This window comes from Macrobrachium nipponense, chromosome 15, assembly GCF_015104395.2.
Source record: "Macrobrachium nipponense isolate FS-2020 chromosome 15, ASM1510439v2, whole genome shotgun sequence".
NCBI lineage: Eukaryota > Metazoa > Arthropoda > Malacostraca > Decapoda > Palaemonidae > Macrobrachium > Macrobrachium nipponense.
The window spans coordinates 40,564,450-40,586,837 of NC_087208.1; the positions used below are offsets into that span (position 1 = coordinate 40,564,450).

At 36.2% G+C, this 22,388-nt stretch overlaps 1 protein-coding gene across 1 annotated transcript in view; it reads left to right on the forward strand.

Moving 5' to 3' along the window:
- LOC135227150 (myb-related protein A-like) overlaps nt 1–19,836 on the forward strand; it is a 74,180-nt gene extending 54,344 nt beyond the window's left edge. The window contains 15 exon segments of the mRNA XM_064267036.1: nt 2,726–2,764; nt 2,767–2,938; nt 2,941–2,959; nt 3,188–3,372; nt 3,602–3,825; nt 4,067–4,207; nt 4,659–4,852; nt 5,226–5,340; nt 5,646–5,939; nt 6,988–7,338; nt 7,427–7,540; nt 7,690–7,869; nt 8,096–8,221; nt 13,111–13,188; nt 15,215–19,836. Of these exon segments, the coding sequence (XP_064123106.1) occupies nt 2,726–2,764; nt 2,767–2,938; nt 2,941–2,959; nt 3,188–3,372; nt 3,602–3,825; nt 4,067–4,207; nt 4,659–4,852; nt 5,226–5,340; nt 5,646–5,939; nt 6,988–7,338; nt 7,427–7,540; nt 7,690–7,869; nt 8,096–8,221; nt 13,111–13,188; nt 15,215–15,337 (2,355 nt within the window). The 3' untranslated portion in view covers nt 15,338–19,836.
- Nucleotides 19,837–22,388: the final 2,552 nt, after the last annotated feature.

A 22,388-nucleotide genomic window follows, 5' to 3' on the forward strand; every position in this document is an offset into this window, starting at 1 on the left:
GATTCTATTTGACTTATATGTTTTTTCGAATCTGTAGGAATTAAGTCTCTCTCTCTCTCTCTTCTCTTCTCTCTCTTTACTGCTCTCCCTCCTCTCCTCTCTCTCTCTCTCTCTCTCTCTCTCTCTCTCTCTCTCTCTCTTATTAATATAATTGTTTTCACACAATTTGAGTCTTACATGTAACAATTTGAAATACAGAGAATTCTCTCTCTCTCTCTCTCTCTCTCTCTCTCTCTCTCTCTCTCTCTCTCTCTATACTTGTATATGTATTCTTTTGCGCTTTCGAAAATTCATATCAATAATGCATTGGATTATTTTAATTATTGTGAATCCTGGAAAACCGAGGAATAAAAAAATAAAAAAAATAAAAAAATAAAAAAAAAGGGGAGCCTTGGATATCGGATCTTCCTACTGGTAAGATATCGATTCTCCTTGGAATGAGTGAGTCGTTGAATATCTCTCTCTCTCTCTCTCTCTCTCTCTCTCTCTCTCTCTCTCTCTCTCTCTCTCTCTCAGGTAACTGGTAGTTCTGCCTCTGTGGTTTCCGTCACTATTTGCCCGTGACTGCCTAGGATGAAATATTTCTCTCTCTCTCTCTCTCTCTCTCTCTCTCTCTCTCTCTCGCAAGTATTTTTAGCTTGCAGTGAAATTTCTTAACGAACGTGGTTGCTACACTATTTTCCAACGACTATAACCGCATATGCTATAGATTACAATTATCCGCCCACGACGCATAGTCGCCTACATAGCAGAAGGGCGTAGTCCTTTTTTTTTAAGCGAACGAACTATTGGCCGTTGTTTGATATAATTCTTCGGTAGAGGTTTTTGCTTATTGTTAATGAATAATAATAATGGGAGGTACAAAACATTACTTCAGAAATTTAATATACATTTTGCGTTGACGCCCATTTTTTTAAAAGAAATAATCGTCTTCGTGTGCTTTTCTTTTATTTGTTACGTCTAAAGGAACTCACGTCGCCAAGCTTTTCCACAAATGGTGGACTCGGCCTATGGACACAGTATCCGCTCCGAGAAGGTGGTTCCTTCCTCCTGCTTCTGAGCCGAAATGTGTCATAGTCTATAGCAAGAGGCTTAATGGATGATGACGAGGTCTAGACCTAAGTGGAATACCACCCACGGTTCGGGGTAGGCCTATCCTCGCTTGTGAGAAAGAAGAGAGAGAGAGAGAGGTGAGCGAGTTTGTCATGGAATTTGCACTCTTTGTTTGGGTGTACCGAGGTTTACCTGTCGTTAAGTTTACTGTGCACTTTGTGTTGATATGATTTGTACTCGTATGCACGTTCTACGGTACGTAATTATTCTCCTTTTCGCGAAAGAAAAAGCAATAAGCAATGTTACTTTGTCGGTGAGTCACACATTTTTGAATTTCCGGGAGTCGGTACCGATTCTCAAGTTTCAGTTCTGTACGCCCGATCTCTCTTTCTTTCCGTAAATTTCCAGCAGAAAGTAAAGGAAAAAACTTTTTCTAGTGTGAAGTCAATTTTAAAAATCACAATTGACCTATTGGCATTGTTTGAAACAGCCGTGAAAGCATGCAACTATTCATTTCCCCTACTCGTGGGCGTAAGTCTGCCCTTCATCATTTTCTCAATATGAAGTGACGGGGAAGGGCTTTTCTGTCGAGCCGGTGACTCAACTTCTTGGGTTAGGTGTAGCTTTTGGAGGGAATTTCTACGGCCGGTGAATAATTGTTGCTTCTAAGTCTTCCAGATAATTTTGGGTTAAATTGCAACTGATATTTTCTTTATTTCTTTCATGTCACTTCTACCTCATTGGTAGATCGCGTTTAATGGATTTTTTTTCCATGTGATTTCTGTTTTATTTATTTTTTTATGTAAAGTTTAAGCATGAAAAGATTCTGCTCGTATCCTGAGGGTTACTTGTTATTTCTGTTGTTTCATCTTGGTAATTTTTGTTGTTGTTGAATGGCCATTTCACCTTTAGAGACCAATCAAGCAGATCCTCGTGGGCGGAAGTTGGCATGTGGGTAGCCCGTAAAACTACGCCCCCAGAACGTGCTTCCAAGGGAGACCTTGGGGTTAGGCTATGAGGATATCTCTTGTCTCAGGTGGGCGTCGATGACGAGGGCAGTTATGCTAAAAGGAGCCCTTCATCATTATATAGCAGTTGCAATCTTCTTTTTGCCTGAGTCATCCATTTTAGACGTTGAGTTTATTATTCAAGTAATCAGAGCAAAATCCTGCTAGATCTAGGTAGCTATCACTTGCATACCGTTGATAGACAACTCATATGTAATAAAGGAACAAAAGTTGGTCTCCATATTCTTTGGGAGCTTGAATTTCAAGTCAGTGGCCCCTGTAGGCATGTTCCATATGAATAGGGTTGGTCTCTGAATAAGAAAAATAGTAATGATAATAATAATGTATGTTTATCCATGATTGGTTTACTTAGGAGCTTTCATCTTCAAAAATAAAGTAACATAATGTTCAGCTCATAAGATCCAGAATAGGAATGGCTTTTTGAGAATTTGAAAAATAATGGTGATGGTTTCAATGGACTGGCAGCAATTTCAACATTCTTTCATATTCATATTTATGTTTATTCCAGGTTGTCCAATTGTTAGCCTGTAAACTATGATGAAAGTGTACCTTCAAATTAGTTTTCTGGATATGTTTGGTGTTTATTTCTCCCCATTTTCTGATAGGTAAAATTTATACCTTTTTTTTTTACTCTCGATTTACAGGAAGATGAAAAGGTGATTGAGCTGGTTAAGAAGTATGGCCCAAAAAGAGGTGGACTTTGATTGCCAAGCATCTCAAGGGTCGGATTGGTAAGCAGTGTCGTGAACGATGGCACAACCATCTTAACCCAGCTATCAAAAAGTGTGCCTGGACTGACGAGGAAGACCGTATCATATACGAGGCACACAAGCAGTGGGGCAATCAGTGGGCAAAAATTGCAAGCTCATTCCTGGAAGGTAGGAGTCATGCTTCTTGGGTTGCTGGGAGCTTGATGTTTGTATGAAAATATTTTCCTAGTACCACTGCATGCTTGTCAGACCATTTTTGTCTGCCTATTTTTGTAGCTTTTGTAAGTAGTATTCAGCTGGACACATTTAGAAAAAGATAATTTGTAGAACGTTGTGACATAATTACATAGTATGTGAGTCAGATTGCCACATGAAATATATTTTTCATTGTTTCAGAACGGACAACGCCATTAAAAACCATTGGAATTCCACAATGCGACGAAAGTACGAGGCAGAGATGACAGCATCAGGGCGGAAGAAGCAGCGAGGAGGAAGACACAGTTCTGGCCAGACTCCTCCAATCATAGCTTCTCCGGTTCCACCACCCCCGCAGTACTCGCATGAGTTTCACCACAGATCAGGTAAATTTTTGTATGGTTAGTACATGAGATTCATATGACTAGCGTCATTTGCTGTCTATTTCTTGCATAGTGTGAACACAGTTCATTGTTATCCATTTTGTCATCCTTTTGAAATTTTGCAAATGGAAAGAAAATGCTTATTGCTTTCTGTATACTGTTCTTTTACAAGAATTTATGGAATACAAATATAAATAAGAAAGGTGTCTTACAATTGTTTTTAATCTCCCAGATGTTATGGGCCCACCCATAGGTCACAACCACATTTCTCCGCAAGGTCCTGCGGGATCAGCATCACACTTGTATCCTTCTTCTGGTGTTTTCAATGGAGGCCCTCCCCAGCACCAGGAGCTGAAATTCCATGGACATACTCCACATTATGATATCCCACCTGCAATGCATACCCCCATCCCTGTGAACAACACTTCTCCATATGGCCAAGAGGCCTATTCTCAGGTCAGTTCATATAAAGACTTACTAGATTTTTATGTTTCTGAATACATTTTTTCTTTGGTCGTGGTCTTAGCACTTAACCTTTAGGTTATCTTCACCCTTAGTTGCCTTGTCTTCCATCATTCACTCTCATGGTTTTGAGGAGTAATCAATAAGATGGGAGGTACAAAGGAAATTGTATCCAATGTCAGTTTTGGTCCTCAAAAGATTTTTCAGCTAAATAAATGAAAATCTGTTTTTACAGAACTACTGGGAACAGAATAGCCCATACAATGGGAACTACGGTACTATTTTGCCCCCTGCAACTTCCACACACCATCAAGCCACTGCGTCACCAGCACAGGGCTCGATCATGAAGTCTGTGGGTACACCAATACCTGCTCAGGTGAGTAAACAAAAGCCCATAGGATCCCAGTCTCCTCAAAGCATATTGGGTCTTGAAAGCTTTATAAAGTGTGAAGATGGTGTTGGTGGTGGTGGTGGTGGTGGTGATTCTGTGCAACAGCGTCAGACCCCTGTCTCGGGCAGCATCATGGAGCGGAACAGGTCACCTATAGATAGTGTTGTGGTAAGTTAATGTCAGAAAGCTATCCTAAAGATGCTAGACTCTCATGGTAGATATGGCATACTGTTTCCAGTAAGGTAACTAGGGGTTTTCTTTAATTTTGCTTTCCTCTTTCTTGCTGATACTACTACACTTTTGTGAATTAAACGGTCAATTCACCAGTTTGCATTGTACTTGAGTTTGTAAATATGTCAGTGGTTTTACTGCAGGGTGGATTTTGATGATGACCAACTAGTCAGGAATTGATTTACAATTTTTTTCCCTTAATCAGGTGAGCACTACAACACCAACACCACCACATGGTGGTCCCACACCACCCTTAAGCCAGTACAATCAGTTCCAGTCTCAACCTCCGTTGTCTGTCTCATCATCTACATCACTGAGCCCTCCTCTGAACCAAGGTTTCCTTCTGTCTCCTGATAAGACAAGCATATACCATGATCTGGGTATAATATCACCTCTCAAGTAAGTTTGCTTAAGATTTGTATTTTATTATTCAACAAATAAATGCATATTGTTAGGTTTCATTGCTAATGTTCTAAGTATTGTTTTTGTTACAATTTTTTCCATCATAAGCTTTTCTGTTGGGGGATGGGGCTCCTAAAAGGTTACACCCTTCTGGTTTCTTAACAAGCCTTTGGGTGAGTTTGCTAGCCTCATGCACTTTTTCTTGACCCCAGCAGATGCTGATACCCATTTACAGCTTGGACAGTTTGCAAACTCGGTCTTAGCAGTTATCAGCTGACTATTGTATCTAGTCAGCCATGATTCCCCTGAATAATCTTATGGATATAAATCTGTACACAGAATAAGGCTTTTATTTTGAATCTTTTTACAGATACCTTGATGAACTTGGTTCTTTGTCTCCTCTGAGGCCTGACCGAGGGTTAGAAGCTTTCAAAGCTGGATTGGACATGGGTGCTTTTGAGTTGCTGACATGCAGTCCTGTAAAGGTAGAGATTATTATCCTTTTATGCGTTTTAATTTAAGAATATTCACAGTTGTGTGGGTAGTTTATTAATACTTTTTTTTAAGGGGGTTTTTGTATATGGCCAGATTTTGCTTAGTGAATTGAGTGACACTGAATTTTAAAAAGGAACTGATATTTACTTTTCTAATGTAGTATGGTACACAGTCATTACTTTTCATTATAGTCAATAAGTTACTGAAATTTCTGTATTTACACTTGCACTGCACATGTCATTTACTGTAATATTGTGAAATCTTAACTGAAATAAATTATGCCACATCCTTCCAGATTAAGCAAGAATTGATTTCGGAACTACTGAGTCCACAGTCCATCAAAGTGGAGGGTAGCCCTCCCTCCTCTGAAACACCTATTGTGGTACCTAGCCTGACAAGTGTGAGTTTGATTAGTACTACAGCTACATCAACAATCGTGTCGGCTCCAGCTACACTCAATCAGAGTTGTAACAGTGTCCAAAACGTTTCCTTTTCGTCTCTTAACTCGTCACGCCTTTCAACACCACCTATCCTAAGGCGAGGCAGACGAAAACAAGGGTCTCCTACCAAGAGACATGTGACCATAGTGGTATGTCAAGTTCTTTTTCTCTGGAGTTGCTGTTTAGAAATCTTGCTTATTACTTTTGTGTTTGACTAAGATTTAATGCATTTCCCCCCTTTATGAATAACTAAATTATAACACATAATTATTTTCAACTTTGAGAATGTGCCTCTTATTATGCAACTGATGAATTCTTATAGGAATGAAAATCTTTGGAATACTTGTTAGTACAAATCCAGTGTGAAATTGAGGGGGCAGGGAGGCTAAGTCATGGGTAGTTTGTGTTAGTGATACGTATAACAAACTTTGCAAGCTTACTGTGTTTGACATATGACAGTCACTCTTGTAGGTTTTCAAAGCCAGACAAATGTAAAAGCTAGTAGGTCTATTACTGTTCATGTATTTGGTTAGATTATGGTGGCCTCACCTGTCATGTCAGTTTTGGCCAGATGGAATAAGAGGGGTCAGTCAGTATATGAACTGCATGTAGTGCTGAACAACATGAATTAAGATATGGTATACAGAATTATTTATACATCATTCAAATGTTTTAAATAAGCACATTAGTAAGCAGAAATATGACGATGCTAATTTTAATGGCATGAAATTTTTCTAGGTACGTAATGAAGTAAAATATCATGACTTCAATCCCTTGTTAAGTATAAAGTTCTGAGCGAAACTTCAGCTCTCATTAAATATGCAATAAATATGTAAATGAAGAATTCTCAGTCACCTATAGCAAATAGGGTATTAAGTTTAAACTTACGTAAATTATTAGAAATTTATTTTGGGCGCTCTCTTTTGACTACCATGTTAGTGTATTATGGGCTTCATGAATATAGAGGAAATTATACTTGATTCACTAATTTTCATACTGTAAATCAAAATTTTAAAACCATAAAACTTTTAGAAAGCATACCAGTTAACAGTAGGAGAGGACTGTATTAACTAAATGATAGTTGGGCTCAGTGACCCTAAGTTTCATTTTTAGCATATATTTCATGAAGAGGTAATGTGATGCATTGGAAGTCCTACGTTTTAGCAAAAATCTTGAATCATGGTACTTTTTCCACAGGATCCAAATGAGAGTCTACTTACAACCCCTCAAAAGATGACACCAGTCAAGATGGTAGCTTTTAGTCCGTCACAGTTCCTGAACAGTCCAAATTTGTCTTTTGAAGACAACAATAATTTGACATCTACACCTGTATTAGGTTCCATACCAGCATCTCAGTCGACACCCGTCCAATCTCTTTCGGTTACTCAGCCTCAGAATCATCACACATCTACACCCAGTGATGCCACTGGTCAACCTCGTACTCCTAAGTCTAGACGGGCGTTAATTCAGCCTACTCCAAAGACTCCCACACCATTGAAGAATGCTCTTCGTGAAATAGAGAAAAAGAGCGGACCATTAAAGCACTTGGTAAGGTTTCATGTTTTGATATTTGTACATTATACATACAGTGAATATATAAAAGTGGACTGCTTTTTATCATCATTTCTCTTTGCAGCCTCAAACACCAACACATTTGGAGGACATAACAGAGATCATTCGCAAGGATACAGAGAGAGACCAAAGCAAGTTTGAAACTCCTTCTGTCAATAGTCAGAGCATTAGAAACCAGGTATGGTTTAAAGCATTTCTTAGAATGTGCTAGTGTATATATTAATTTCATGCCTTTTGATATATTCTCATTTCAAGCAAAGTCTTTGATGTTAATTGAAGGAAGCTTTTATGGAGAAAAGTAAAAATAAAGCTTGTTTCTTTTTCCAGTCAACTATTTATGACAGTGGTTATGGCACAGTTAAGCGCAAAGCACCACCACCCTCAGGCAAAGAGAATTCCCCTAGCAAGAAGGCACGTAAAGCCCTGGTCAATACTTGGTCCACACCAGGAGACATCCAGGTACCAGGGTTTTGCGCAGAACCATTAACACTGATGCCTGAAACACCGGTGAGTCAAACTTTATATTGCTCTGTAGATGTAGTCAGCACAAATGTATAGTGTTGGTCTTGAGCAGCAGAGAATAGAATGCATTAAAGCTCATATCTGATATATTGACAATAAGTCTCTTCAGGTTTTACTTATAATTCAGTGTTAGCATGTCTTCAGAATTACGTTAAATCTGCCACTTAATGCATCTTATATTTAGTCTTACACATTTACTTTTTACTTGCAGAGCAAAAGTTTAATCGGAGATTCTTCAGTTTTATTCTCACCTCCTTCCATAATTCGTGATACATTACCAGAAGAAAATCATCCTTTAAATTCTTCATCACTACACACTGAGAAGTCAACTAAGAAGGTAAATTAATAGATGATCTTATTTTGCATTTCATCTTCTGATACCCATATTCTCCAGTAGTATGGTAGAGAAAATGCCAGTAGAGGTAGATGGATGTAGGAGTAGATTTGTTTTTTGGAAATATATCCATGCTTTCCTTTCTCTATGAAAGGATTGTGTAAATTTGAAGGTTAGTAGATGTTAATGGTTTTGATGGCTTCATATTTTAACAGCATAATGCAACTTGAAAAACTGATCAGAATTACAGTATACATTGCCTTTTCTATTGGACAAGGAATAGTTTCATGAAGTGTTGTAGATAGCATGGTTAACAGAGCTGCGATTTACTTCCTATCACACGGTTTTATGAGTTACTGTTGTTGGTGAATTGACAACATGAAATCAGGCTTTACTGGTGATGATTGCAGTGTTATAAAGGAATGTCAGTATGGATAATAGTGTGATATTATCAAGTACTGGAAATGCCAATTTAACAATTTTAATTGCTACTTGGCATAATGCAGCCTGAAATATGGAAATTCCATTCAGTGATGACTAAAAGTTTTCGTGTGGGTGATAAATTTTAACCTACAATAAATGGCAAACGTTGTACACCAATCTTAGGGAAATCTTGCCAGCCTAACCCCATACGAGAGTACCATTGTGTGCATGTGGCACATTAAACCATGAAGGTTCTTTGTAGTATTCTTTCAGCCTGCAGTTACATTGTTGTCTGACTTTTACTCCTCATCTGTTCACTTTGATCTCTTTGCAAGTAGCCATCAAGCATCAGCTTTACATAGCTCCAGTTTTCACCATCATATTTAGGAACACATCTTTCTTTGCGAGTCAGAGGAGAGTAGAACCGATTCACGGGTCTGCTGAAGCAACAGTATAAATAATTATTTGACACTGGAATGTTTAAATTCCTTTAAAAGGAGGGTACCGTATATACTCGCATATCATGCGACTTTTAAAACCTAATTTTGAAGCTAATTTTAAAGGGGTCGCATCATACACGCGGCATAAAAATTAGCGTACCGTCTATGCTTTCCCAAATCGGCAGATCGCGATAGTTACTACCGCCGGAGGAAAACAGTAGATCTTTTAAAAGTTATGCTTTACTTGTACTCAACTATATCCAATAATACTTGTATGCATTCTCATATTACTATTGTATTTTAAAATACAAAAGAGCGATCATGCGCCATTTGCATTATTTTGGTTTATACAACATGTTTAACTGTTCTAGACTATAATATAACCATCTATAATTTCCAAATCAGTTGATTAAGGCACAACACCGAAGGATTTTTTACTTTTTGTTTTACTCAGTAAAAGAAACATTTGTTACTTGAACTATTATTTTCATTTTAGGATACGCAGGTAAGTGAAAATTTATTAAAGTAAAAAAAAATGCATAAAATTAATAAACTAAAATCCTCCAAAGTCGTTCTCCGTGTCCGTATCATCAAATACTGCTCTGAATTCTTTGCCATCAAGGCAGTCATCATATTCGTCATCTTCCAGATCTTTGATCATTTCATCTTCATCTCCTGCATCTTCATATAGGACCTCGTCAATTCATATGGAAGGCATAGGTCTTGTCACCGTGGCGAGCTCCCTGGCGTGGCTTTTAAAGATCTGCCCTTATGCTAATTCTACAACAACAACTGCCCGTGTGTGACAGACCTTTGAATGTCCTTGAGACAAACCCCGAGGCTATAATTATAAGATTATAAGGGGTTTTCATTCCCAGGTACTTTAATCTCCTTCCTATTCGGCCCTGCTCTCCTCTCGCTCTCTCTCTCTCTCTCTCTCTCTCTCTCTCTCTCTCTCTCTCTCCTCTCTCTCTCTTCTCCTAAATCTTACAGCTGTCCGAGCGAGAGCTTTTTTTATGGGACAACATAGGCCCTGATTTCGCTTTTTCCATACCTATTTATTTTGTATACGATTGCCCTTTCTCGGCTGTGAAGTTGATGTCTATCCATGGCTGTGAGGAATAACTTGTAAGTCGGTGTCAAAGTCACTCCACACTTCAGTCAGGCCAAAACTTTGCCATATCGCATTCAAGCAATATTCAGTCATTGTTTCCTATCTATTATTTTCTCAGAGAGAGAGAGAGAGAGAGAGAGAGAGAGAGAGAGAGAGAGAGAGTGTCTGTATACGAGTGTTTATTTTCTCACTCGTCAAACTTACTGTTATGCTTTATTTCATATTTCCTTGCTCACCAATTTATTCTATACCTACGATATTAAGAAATCAAGATATGTGTAGAAGGGAGAACTGCCTCCAGACTGTACAGTCAGTATGGATTTAAAACGCACGAGGAACTGGTTGAAATATTCGCAGCAGCACCAAAATGAGATGCCCTGTTGATAGAAAATCTGACTCCGTTTCTTGTTATTGCATGAAAAAACTTTATCAATCGTGAACCTACGTAATTTATTTAGAATTCTGCGCAACGGAAAAGACAATATTTGATATCTGTAATGGGAGAAATGGTTTTATCTCTGTTGTTGTTATAAATTTGGCAGATATGCGATCAAACACGCGGGTGGACCAAAACAGCCCAGCCAGAGAGCTCCGCTCATTTTGTAAATACTATTGTTTGGCGTGCTAGGCTTACCCGGTTCATTTGGGTGTGCGCTGCAGCTACTGCTACTGGTACTCAAATAATCGCATTTTTCTTACTAATCCAAGAGTTGACCATGGAAAATCCCAAGATTAACCAAAAATCCCAAGATAATAAAATAATTGACATATGCCAAGCTTTGGAGTCCTAAATATTTACTCTGTCTATCAAGAAAAGATACTGATAAATTGAATTGACTGTATCTTTCCTAAGAGAGAGAGAGAGAGAGAGAGACGAGAGAGAGAGAGAGCGAGAGAGAGAGGGAGGAGAGAGAGAGAGAGAGAGAGTAGTTCCTCATGTAATCAGTAAAATACACTAATAAAAACAAAAACTACGTACTGTATGCAAAGCACACACATCATCGTTAGCTTCCCGTGTGTTACGTGTAAACGTTCATTCTTAGAAATTCACAGAGTAGTATAACTAACACCTGATTGGCTGGTTGGTAGCCATGGAGATCTGTTATCCAATGACTGCCCTCTGCTTCTGTTCTATTTATAGATATATGCCATGGATGACACTAGGTTTGAACGTTACCATGTTCGTGATTTTCTGACTGCTGACGGCAAAAATTACTCGATAATTTTCTTAATATAATTATTTCTTCGTGAAAACAATAATATAACGTGATCATTTTAACTTTATTGTATAGTGATATGAAAAATACCAGTGTGTCGTAGCGATGCGTCATCAATATAGTGGTATGAAAATACCACATGGTGTTGTAGCGATACGTAATCACAAAGTACAAATCCTTTTCCCGACCATCCTCAAAATTTTACGACTCTTCAACTGCAAGATCGATATGGTGATATATATTATATAGTCATACTTATTGTTGAAATTCACAAGTTGAACTGCTAAACATTATTAGATTTTGATTATGTACATATATTTTTGCGTTTACGGAATGTTTGTTTTGAAAATAATAGCTATTAGTGAAACATGATATTCATTGTCCCACTATTTTATTATAGGTGATCTTAATTATCTCATATTCATGTAACAGTATTATATTAATATTTATTTAAATAAACTGTAATTAATAAATAACAATAATGAAAAACATAAAGGAAAAAATGTTTTTGCTGCAGTAGTGATGTTTGTTTGATTATGCATCTGACCTCACATTCCGAAATTGAAAAATTCCAAAAACCTAAACATCGGAATGTGTGGTATCTGCACATTTTTGTAAACACGCACACAATGTCTACACATTTACTGATACCCGTTGGTGAAAGACTCAAATTACAGTATTTATTTCTGAGAGAGAGAGAGAGAGAGAGAGAGAGAATGATTTAGGACTCCAAGGTGTGTTATTTTTACAATTATTTTATATCTTGGGATTCTTTTTTAATCTGAGATCTTCTATTCAATTCTCGAAGATTAGTAAGAAAATTACCGTAACTTCACTAGCAGCAGCACACATCTGAACGACTCGGCCATTAGCACGCTAAACCACCAACCATTATGAACTGACCTCGGAAAAGGAATCTGCATGATACATGAGATACATGACAAAACCACTGTTTATTGGTGAAAATTTTGGGGTCGCATGATATGCGAGATCGCACGTTACTCGAGTATATACGGTATATATTAAAATTATTAAGCACATATACTTTGTTTGGAGCCCTTTGGGAGCTATGTTCTTATCAAACAGGTTATGTATAAGGGAATGTCATTTTTAAATACAGTATTAGAAGCAATTAACTTCAGAAGGATATTAAGTTTATTTTTTATTTATGACAAAATTACAGCACTGTGGTGAGGTTAAAAGACATTTATTTAAATCATATGATGCTGAGTCATGTCAGAAGAAATTATCTTGTGTAAAATTTGTGGTATTTGCATATAGATTATTCTGCGCTTTATTCTGGACAAGCCTCCGTCAATAACTTTGCTTTGCAGAACTTTTTCAGTTGATGATAGTGTAAAGCATATTAGAGTTAAGCTGTAGTAAGGGACATGTTTTCATTTCTTATTACTGCTGGTTAGGTGACATTTGTTTAAAGTCCAGTTTACTACACATTCATAAAGCACTTTCAGTGTTTTCACATATTTTTGTCTTATTTCCATATTGATTACGTAATTCTGTTATTTGCATTCACCTTTTTTTAGCGTTTTGCAACAAAGTACTGTAGTAGTAATTTTTGAACAGTATAATGGCAACAGCTCATATAGCTTAATGGTTTACTACAGTCATAATAGTAAACAGAGATGACATATGGAAAGCGTAAGGCATCTGATACTTAAACCTCTCCCTTCCAACCAGCTGAGAGATGGTGAAATTGGGTGCGTTAAGAGGATATCCTTCAACGAAGGCCAGACCAACAAGGCCAGTGTCTCAAAGGTAAAAAGGAAAAAAAAAAAATAAGAGGAAAATGGAAACTAAGTGAAAATGAGTTATGTTTATGTTTTGGGTTTTTACATTTATTTTTTTCTTATTTACTTTTCTTTTAACATGATTTGTAGAAGGTAGATATTTTTTTCTTCATTGCATGCTTAGTGGTTTGTTTTGTTTGATGTGGTCCTGCTTTGATTTCTCTTGCAACGTACTTTTGATGAGGCTTGTGTTGTTAGGAATTAATGGTTTTGTTATTTTTTTTAACCATGTAGTGGTATGTCTGCATTTTTTATTTTAATTGGTTTGGTTATAACACTACTACCAATTAGTGTTGGTTAAGGTTATTTTAATTTTAAGACGTATTCAAGATCACTAGGAAAAATTAGCGACATCAACCATAGTTGTGACAGGTGTACCAGAAGTGGGTTATAGTTTACAGAATGCAGTGATTTAAAGTTTAACGGCTTAAGGTTCTTAATCTGGCTTCCTTACTCAATTAAATTCAGTCGTTCAATTTTTTTTTTAATTGAATTTTATTACTAATATGTTCCCTTTTTATCTTTTCTCATATAAGAACACATTTTCTATTAACTAACTTGGTTTCCAGATCCAGCCTTACCCAGGACTGACTGACTTCACAGATTCAAACTGACAGTTCTGAGACCTTTCAATAATTAATTGACATTCAGCAGTAATGTTGACTAGGATTCATAGCCTAAAAGTATTGATGCTTTTCTAGTTCTTAGCATGAACAGGAGGCAACAGAGGTTCTTAAATCATAGTTAGATAATCAGTCAGTTCCCAGTTTATAACACAGTCTTAAGATAGTCGGTTGATTGCCAATATTTAGCCTGTAGGTGAAATTTTGATTTTGAGGTAGTATTGTCTAATAAATATGTGAGAATCATGAGTATAGTTGTGCACTTGATTGTAGTTTTTATTTAAGGTTGGTAATGATGTACAGTATATTAATGACCCTAGTACAAGTGACTTATTAAAGTAGGGAAATTCATAATCCATTTACAGAGGAAATACAAAGCTGTTGAAATTCGACTCAAGTTGTGTGAGGCATATTTAAGAGTGGGTTTTTTATTTTAGTTATGGATGTATTTACATTTTTAGTTACCAATACTAATAAGTTTGTAGACCATAATTACATTTGATTATTTTACCTGAAGTCCAAGTCATTTTTTACGTGTAATTCAGTGGTTTTCATGTGTAGTACAAAGAAAATGTTTTTGTTTGCTTAAACTCCCAAAACTTTCTTTAAATTAATTTTCATACACAGAATTACAAATTGCCCAATGGGGTTCCTGGAAATTTTTATGAATTGTGATCAGTAACTGCTTAAAGCAGAATACCGATAACTGCTTTTTCAGTAATCCAGAAACATGTACTGGTGACATCCCTTTGTTATTTGATATTTATACAGATTGAAAGAAACACTAAAACCTCAAGTTTTTAAATTGCTTAATTGCATACTGTCTATTCTTCAGTGGTTTGGTTTTGTATTTGTGGTTTTGCTTTTATCCTTCAAATTATTTTACTCTATATCTTGCATTACTCTAAACCAGACAAGCTTTGGAATTGTTACGCAGAGGAAATATTTTTAACTTAACTTTTTCCTTAAAATTGGTATTAACAGTATTTGAAACATGCTGCTTAAATATTAAGTGTATTTAATTAAGTAAACCAGTCCGAGAAGAGCCTTTATTAGGCTCAGGTCTGGATAAACTAATCCTTTATATATAATAATAATAATTTGTCATGTTACATTACTCCTGTTTAAAAGCTATATATGTAGATCTAAACTTATGATTTTGGGATGTATGGTATTATCCTTAGCAGAGATATATTTATTTTTTGTCATTTTATACAAAACTATTGGATGTCATAATTAAACATCTGTGATTGCATAGTTTGTGTGTCCATTTGTCCTCAGGCAGAAGAAATAGTTGACACACATAAATATAAGAAGCAATGTAGTGTCTCCTTAATTTCATTGCTAACTACAATACATTTACATTTTCAGTTGGATGTTCGATGGGAAATGGTTGCGTGTGGAAAGACGGAGAATCAGCGTCGTCTGACAGAACAAGCCCGGCAGTTTGTCACACAGAATTCAAGCCTGAAACCCCGCTCCCTAAATCTGTGAATTTGGCCTCTGGTTTATGAGAGTGACTGGGAGATTATTATTGGTTTATGAGGAGATGACTGGGAGATTATTATTGTACGCTTTAAATATTACATTGTCTTACCCCAGTATTTACAGTGTAATTGCTTTTTAGATATTTTACTTTCTTAACTTGAGAACAATAACTGGTCAATATTAATTTTTCTGCTGTTATAAGTTTATCGTAACTCCCATGAACATTTCCTCGGTAATGCATAAGGCAGTCTGAACTTGGCACAAAAGCTTGGCAGTACTGAAGCCAGCATGTTGGCAGGGACTTGATTTTTGTATTGAAGCAATTCTCCTACATGAGACAACAGAAATTTAAATTCAGTCATTTGTACTTTATGGAGAAGATCCAAAACTTACACTACAAAGAATTTTCCCAACAATGGTTCTCAAGTCTTCAAGTGGTATTGCCAACTGTGATCCACATAGAAAAAAATTAAGAGAGCCCTTTTAATTTGTGAAAACTTGAGGTGTACTGTATAGAACATTTTAAGAAACTAGTGTATATATAATTTTAAATTTCCTCAAGACAGGCCTGAAAATCCAGACAGACCTTTCATCAAATTGTCTTGAGAACTTTAAATTATTTAATGAGAGCAGACCTGTGAAGTGGTCTTAAAGGTTATTTTTGCTGTTTAGTGTAACTGACTAATTACTAAGGAATATGTTAACAACTAAAACGTTTGTAGTAAACAGTAAATTTTTGTTCCATTCTTACGAGTAAAAAAAAAATTTTTTTTTTTTAAATTTTATTTTCTGCAAGACAATAAGCTCACGATGTTTTTGCACTCCACTAATAAGTAACAAAATTATTTGCACTCCACTAATAAGTAACAAAATTATTAACTTTCATTTACTGGGACTTTGTTAGCAAGGGAAAAAACAAAGAAGTGGGCATCTGGATCAGGAAAATAAGAGGGTAATGTATTTTAGGGAAGCAATAAGGGAATGACAGTTCAAATTGGTACCTCCGAGAGAGAAAAAAAATTTACTTGCATTGTGATGAAGTAAACTGGTGCTGTATATAGGACAGAGAATTTGTAAATGTGTCAATTACAAAACAACATTTTGAAAATTTCGCTATGAATTGAAGTACGTAATACTAAAAATTCATGTTGGCAGAATTGGTCAGTTGAAGAATAAAACTCACATATTTAGGCAGATTGTTTGTAAAGTTCAAAAGAGGCAGAGCATTCATACAATAAATATTTTGCTAACCATACTTAAGAATAAATTCTCAGTGCAAGTGTAACCATTGACTTTGTTAGGAATTTCTTAACTCAAAGGGAGGTACTGATAGTTGTGTATTTCAAGAAAGTTATAAGGAAGTATTTGCTGTAAATATTTGTCTTGTTCATTTACTCTGGCTATTGTACATTAGAATTATTGTCTTAAAATAAATCATTGGGATTTACTTTTCCTGTGACATTTGCAAATAATTTCTGCCACTTGGATAGCATTGAAAGTTACCTTTACTGTCGTTATTTGGTGGAGTTTGTGTTTTGAAGATGATTTTGATACTATTTTAGCATGAGACAGTCTGGGAAGAGGTAAGTTTCTTTCATTCAAGGTGCAGCACGGATTTCAACACCATGTGTGTAGAAATAGTTTTTTGACTACCTGTAATACATTAAAAAAAGGGTACTTTTGTTTTAACTGTTTTATTTAGTTTGGAGCGATGGAATCCAAATGAGATGACTTCATATCAGTCACCTAGGAATTTGCTTCAAAACAAAAGGTATTGTCAAGTCTGACTGTAGGAGGTATTAAATATTCTGTCAAGTTTTGCTGAAACCCTGATGCTGTGAAGTACAATTGTGTACCAGATCAGTTTTCATGCATAGTTACAATGTTAATGCCTATGCAACTTTATTGAACTTGAAAGGTCAGTGTAGCAAGGTTAGTGTTGATACTTGTAGTATGTGTTACCATGCACTCTGCTTAGACATATTTGAAAATATTGCAGAAGCCTTTCCAAGTAAAGGAAATGAATCTTCAGTCATTGGTTCCCGGTTAATGAACTTTTAAGAGTTGTTCGACAACTTAATCTTCATTTTATTTTTAAATATTCATTATAGAAAGCTGGAAGAAATTGCTCTAATTTGTCTTCAGGTGTGAAATGGTAGTCCATATCTGCAGTTATCTGTGTATAGTTATGTAGAGATATCCAGTTTTTTGAACCAAAGTTAGTTGGTACAAACAAATTGATCAGGGTAGGGCACTTGGTGTATCAAGTATAGATTGTGCTTCCTGATTTGTGCCAGCATGTATTAGGTATGACTGCTGAATGTAAAATGTATGTTAATTTGTATTCTCACCAATAAGGTGAAGGGCAAGGGATATTTTTTACCCTGTTCTAATTGTGACTATAATTTAAAACGGAACAAATCTTAGTTTTATAACCCTTTAATCTCATTAGTTTTGTATATAGCTAATTATTTTCTAGATCGATCAAATATCGTGCTTTTTGTCATAACTGTAACGATCAAAAAAGCAGATTTACTTCAAATTATTTCAATTTCATGTTTGTAGGCACACTTAACTAGGCACTCTTTGTTCCCCTTCATTGCATTTACGTTTTGTTGGTATCTTTTATTATTTTATGTAAAGTTTTAAGCTGTATGTAGGTATTTTTGTGTTAAAAATATGGCTTTAATTTCTGCCCCTATATGTTTGTATATTACGTTTCATTAAGCTCTAATTGTACCTTATATACAAAATGGGTTAAAATGTGTTGGCCTGAATTTCATTTCATTGTAGCATTTTGGGATGCTTTTAACTATATGTAATGTCAATAGAATCCTGCTTTTGATTTTTTGTAGTGCAGTCCAATTAGTGCCTGTACAGTACAGTATTTACTGCTTCATTGTATAATTCACCCCATAGAGTTCTTTGTTTCTCTTCAATGTTATCATACTTATGAAATGCAAATAGTAACCACATTCTTACTTAAAAGCAGGACCCAAAACTAAAGAACTGGCACTACAGAAATGCATACTATACTGTTTGTTGGTTAAATCTACTTTGCACAGTATGATCTTGCATGTTTTACCAGTATGTAAGTTAAGTGTTATAGCTTATAGTGTATCTTGAATAGAAAATAAGGTGCATCCATATTTCATTGCGTAGTTTTCATGAATGGCTAGGTCCAACACATTGACCCACCATAAAGTGATAGTATAGTTTATCTAATAGTAACTGTGAGTGTAGACTTTGTTTAAAACAAGTGGCTTTTTTTGCCCCCATGCATGTTTGCTCTGTTAATGTGAATGAAGGTTTGTTGGAGTTAGGGAACCTGTTAAGATTTTTAGTGAAAGTATGCAAAAAATCTTGAGACCGGATGATTATAAGAAGCAAAGTTTTTAATGGGAGGTTTAGAAAAATAAATTCTGGTTAAAAGTGAATGTGCACTTTGTGTTTTGGCCACAAGAATGTCAGGATATCAGCCTCCTGAAATACTTGATAATTTTGCTTGTTATAAGACAGAAAATGACTTGTTTCCCTGCGTTTTGAGAGGCTGTAACGGGTATATTATTGCGGCCAGCTAAGATTGGCGTTGCTTCTTAACATTGCATTAGAAAATTTTAAAAACAAAGATCATTGTAGTTCTTTAATTAATTAACATCGAATGGTCTGCAGTAAGATATCATAACCACCACTTATCACCTGTGGAAATATTTTCAGTTTATTCATGTTATATTGCTTAATGTTTACCGAGTGGATTTCAATATCCATGTACTCTCTTTTTTTTTCCTCATCCTAGTCATATTGACTTAAACATACATTCTTAATTTCACTTTGTTTCACATTTGCTGTTTGAAGAGTCAGTTTGCATCATAGTATATATTTTAAACTCGGGCCAGCTGTTTAGATAGATAGGTGCATGCTTGGTACTGTGATATTTATCATATGTATCTGTGATTCTGCTATCAAATCTATATTATACTGACAGTTCATTTGCAGTCCTTTCTTGTGACACTGTCGTATGACAATAAAAAGTAAAAAAATAAATCTTGCAGCTGCACCATTTCTCTTTCTAGATAGCTTGCTCAAACACTTTGTTTTTTTTCTTTTTTTGGAATGTTCTTAAGCCATATTCATTTACTAGGGACACGGTGGTAACCAAATATATGAAAGCTTCTCACTTATAGAGTTATATTATACAATATATTATTCATTAGGGGTTGAAACTTACTGTAACTTATTTTAGGGTTGAAACTATAACATTTTATTAATATTTGTCAAGGGTGGACTTGTACAAACTAATTCCATAGTTTTTCATTTACTGTAAAACTAATTACTTTAGTTTTTCCACTGACTGTGCTTGAACTATTGGTTAATGTGATTGAATTCAAAGCACAGCATTTTTAGGCAGCTGTTTGAAAAAAATTGGAGTGTGGAAATATGCATAATTATTTATGTGAATTTGCTGCTGAAATTTCAAAGAAAATTGAATAAAAGATTTAAACAAATGACCCTTATTGCTGAAGTGATACCTTGAAAAGCCCTTTCATGATATTCAAATTTTCATTTGAACAATGATTTTGTGTAGGCTACCAATGCATTAGGATTACAGTGGTATATCTTATTAAATATTTTTTTTACCATAAGCATGTTTGTATTAACTTGAACAAGATCATTTTGTTTCAGTATGAACATGAGTTAGGTCTTTAACATATATTGCCTTTGAGTTTGCTGTAATGTTTTTCATGACCATTCTGTTTCCTTGTGATTCAAACAGTTGTACTTAAGCATTATAATCTATATGGTGAATTTGGAAGGCAGTCATGTGTTGACTTTAAAAAATGAACACATCCAAAATTACCTGCTTTTATTTGCAGGAATCCCACTTGTTCACTAACGGATAATACCCAAATTGTCTGGGCATGATGATGTGTGGGAATGGTACCAATGTTTGGTGCGTGTTTTGTATTCACAGTAAAAACAGGAATTTGATCATGAATTCTGCATTCTTGGAAGGGCTGCAGTCGCACCAAGGTTTGCTGTTTTTGGAGGATACTGTAATGCTTGCAAATCTTATGCTGTTGTAATCACAATATGTACTGTAGTTGTGAGTTGGCCAGGTACTTTGAACATTGGGTTTATTCATGGACTGAAGAAGCTTTGAGGGCTACTGAAAACTTCAGGTAGCCATCTTATCAGCCACCTTGGTCACCACCACTTAATTGTGGGATGCTAGAAGAGGTAGATGCTGATCTCTGGACCAGAAAATGTACTAGTTTTCAGCAAATCTTAAGAATGTGAAGACTTGGTCCCTTGCAGTGGACCTGGCAGTCTGTGTGCTGACAAACTACCTCATACCAGAGCAAGGATCATGGGAAGGGGTTGCTTTCTCTTCCTGTACAGCAATATCTTCAGTTAGCCATTAAGGCTACACTTAGGTCATGTTTGTGACTGGATGTACAACTCATTATATGTACTTCCATCTCTTCCGAGAATAACTTGCCAAAATTTTGCAGCTGAAAGAATTCTGGTGCTGTAACCCTCTCCTAGGCGCATTTTGGTACTTGAGTTAACTGCAACGAAGCCTTATTGTTGGGTTGGCTATGACACTAATGTTGGGATTGGGAAGAAGCTAGACATCCAAACCCTAACCGTAAGGCCTTCCAAGCCTGCTACCTGCCCTAGGCCACTGTCAGATTAGGGAAGGCAAAATGAGGTGGATACTAAGGGTAGCAGGGATGGTAGGCAGGAAATTGGATCATTTGAAGAGTAACATGTGGGCTGCAATTCATGAAGGGCATTCTGCACCAGTCCAGTAAGGATTGAGATTACCCAGGAATCCATCCCCTGTTGATGGCATGTTGACAGGCATCTCCTACTCACAGCAATAGGGAGTGAGAATGCTTACTCTCCTGTTGCTGCGAGTAGGGGAAACTCCCCACTGGAAAACCATGCTAGTACATAATGGGTTGGAGTCCTGTGTAGTTTCAGTCTTAACTGGACTGGTACAGACTGCCCCTCAAGGACAGCAACCCCTCTGTTACTCTCCAACCAATTTTTGACCGACCAAGGGTTGTTAGCCTTGGTCCTGTATGCAGACCATGCTAGATAAGGAGCATTGGAAAATGTCAAAATTCCCTTGTGTACTTCATTCAAAGCTTGGCATTTCATAATTCTTCAGACCAGGCTGAAGGAAAAAGTCGTATTGCAGATGCATGCGAATGCCCTGGTGCAGGCTTATTCAACTACTAACAAACAGATTTAGATAATGTGTCTGACCCCCAAACACAAAGGCATTTGTAAAGAAATTGGCTTATATCTATAAAATGAAAGACTGTCACATGTCAATACCTAGAATTTACCATTATTATTTACAACATTTTCAACTAATTACCAAAAGGGATGAAAGCTTTTTCTGTGTAGGATACTTTTATTTGTATGGACATTTGAAATTATTAAAATTTCAAAAACCTGTAAAAGACTTAATTGTACTGCTGTCAATGGAATTATCAGTGCTACTAAATTCATGGCTAGTGAACTTTATTCCCTAGTTACCCTGATTAGTGAACTATTCCACCTAATTCACTCTTTTTTTTTTTTTTTCAACTTCAAAAATTATGCTTATGGTTTGAGAGCTCAAGCTCAAATTTCTGTACAAGACTGTACTGATCTTTGGCAGACCATTGAAGAATAATCTACTAAAAAGGACTTTTAAGCAAGCAGAATTAGGAAAATTTGCAAATTCATGTTGCAGTAATTAATGTATCTGGTAAGGGAAATTTGGACACTACTGTTACAACTTCATGGCTGGCTGATTTCCTTACTATAATTCACCCCATATGAAGGTAGTTCCGTCAGTGCACCTCATGCGGTTCACTGTAGGCATTACTTGAGGTTCTTTGCAGCATGCCTTCAGCCCCTAGCTGCAACCCCATTTGTTCCTTTTACTGTATCTCCTTTCATATTTTTCTTCCATCTTACTTTCCACCTTCTCCTAAAAACTGATTCAAAGTGCAACTGTGAGGTGTTGTGGAAATGATTTGGTTAAAGAAATTCAGTC